General features: G+C 40.7%; 1 protein-coding gene across 1 annotated transcript; it reads left to right on the top strand.

Annotated features, from left to right (window-relative positions):
• The first annotated feature begins 278 nt into the window (after positions 1–278).
• LOC135961157 (probable serine/threonine-protein kinase kinX) lies at positions 279–1,438 on the top strand. The gene is made up of 2 exons (XM_065512652.1): positions 279–983; positions 1,064–1,438. Exons 1-2 carry the CDS (start codon positions 279–281, stop codon positions 1,436–1,438), a joined length of 1,080 nt encoding a protein of 359 aa, XP_065368724.1.
• Positions 1,439–1,831: the final 393 nt, after the last annotated feature.

The raw sequence follows: 1,831 nt of genomic DNA, 5'->3' as shown, positions 1-1,831 counted from the left end.
GACGAGAATACTGAAGACGTGACTATAGAAGACGTGACTATTGAAGAGAAGACTATTGAAGACGAGACTATAGAAGAGAAGACAGTTGATGACGAGATCATTGAAGACGAGACGATTGAAGACCAGACTATTGAAGACGAGACTATTGAAGACGAGAATATAAAGAGGAGACAACTAAAGACGCGACTACTGAAGGCGAGAATATTGAAGACGACCCTTTTGAAAACGGGACTATTCAAGAGAAGGCAGTTGATGACGAGGTCATTTAAGACGATACGATGGAAGACCAGACAATTGAAGAGGATACAGACGAGACGATTGAAGACCAGACTATTGAAGACGAGACTATTGAAGACGAGAATATTGAAGAGGAGACAATTGATGATGAGACTATTGTGGACGAGACTATTGAAGGCGAGTCTATTGAAGACCAGGCTGTTAAAGGCGAGACTATTGAAGGCGAGACTATTGAAGACGAGATTATTGAAGACGAGACTATTGAAGAGGAAACTATTGAAGACGAGACTACTGAAGACGAGACTATTGAAGAAGAGACTACTGAAGACAAGACTATGGAAGTGAAGACAATAGAAGATGAGACTACTGAAGACGTGACTATTGAAGACGAGACTTTTGAAGACGAGGCTATTAAAGGCGTGACTATTGAAGAGGAGAATATTGAAGACGAGACCACTGAAAACGAGACTATTGAAGAAAAGATAATTGAAGATGTGACTATTGAAGACGTGTCCATTGAAGACGTGACTATTGACGAAGAGACTAATGAAGACGAGGCTATTGGGGACGAGACTTTTGAGGAGGAGACTATTGAAAACGAGGCTATTGAAGACCAGGCTGTTAAAGGCGAGACTATTGAGGACAAGACTATTGAAGACGAGATTATTAAAGACGAGACTATAGAAGACGAGACTTTTGAAGACGAGACTATAAAGAGGAGACAACTGAAGACGGGACTATTGAAGGCGAGAATATTGAAGACGACCCTTTTGAAGAGAAGACAGTTGATGACGGGATCATTGAAGACGATGCGATTGAAGACCAGACTATTGAAGAGTATACAGTTGAAGACGAGACGATTGAAGACCACACTATTGAAGAGGAGACAGTTGAAGAAGAGATCATTAAAGGCGAGACTATTGAAGGGGAGACTATTGAAGATGAGACTGCTGAAGACAAGACTATGGAAGTGAAGACAATAGAAGATGAGACTAATGAAGACGTGACTATTGAAGACGAGACTATAGAAGACGAGACTTTTGAAGACGAGGCTATTAAAGGCGTGACTATTGAAGAGGAGAATATTGAAAACGAGACCACTGAAGACGAGACTATTGAAGAAACGACAATTGAAGACGTGACTATTGAAGACGTGTCTATTGAAGACGTGACTATTGACGAAGAGACTAATGAAGACTAGACTATTGAGGACGAGACTTTTGAGGAGGAGACTATTGAAGACGAGGCTGTTAAAGGCGAGACTATTGAAAACGAGACGGTTGAAGAAGAGATTATTGAAGGCGAGACTATTGAAAAGGAGACGATAGAAGACGAGACTAATGAAGACGTGACTATTGAAGACGAGACTATTTTAGACGAGACTATTGAAGAGGAGACTGTTGAGGAGGAGACAATTGAGGGGTTGACTATTGAAGACTATTGCAGAAGAGACTATAGAAGACGAGACTATTGAAGAGGAGACTATTGAAGAGGAGACAATTGAAGGGTTGTCTATTGAAGATGAGACTGCTGAAGACGAGATCATTAAAGACGAGACTATTAAAAATGTGACTATTGAGGACGAGACTATAAA

This window comes from Calliphora vicina, chromosome 5 (genome assembly GCF_958450345.1).
Source record: "Calliphora vicina chromosome 5, idCalVici1.1, whole genome shotgun sequence".
NCBI classification, from domain to species: Eukaryota; Metazoa; Arthropoda; class Insecta; order Diptera; family Calliphoridae; genus Calliphora; species Calliphora vicina.
Note: the sequence above shows the minus strand (reverse complement) of the source record. Positions and strands in the feature narration are given on the sequence as shown.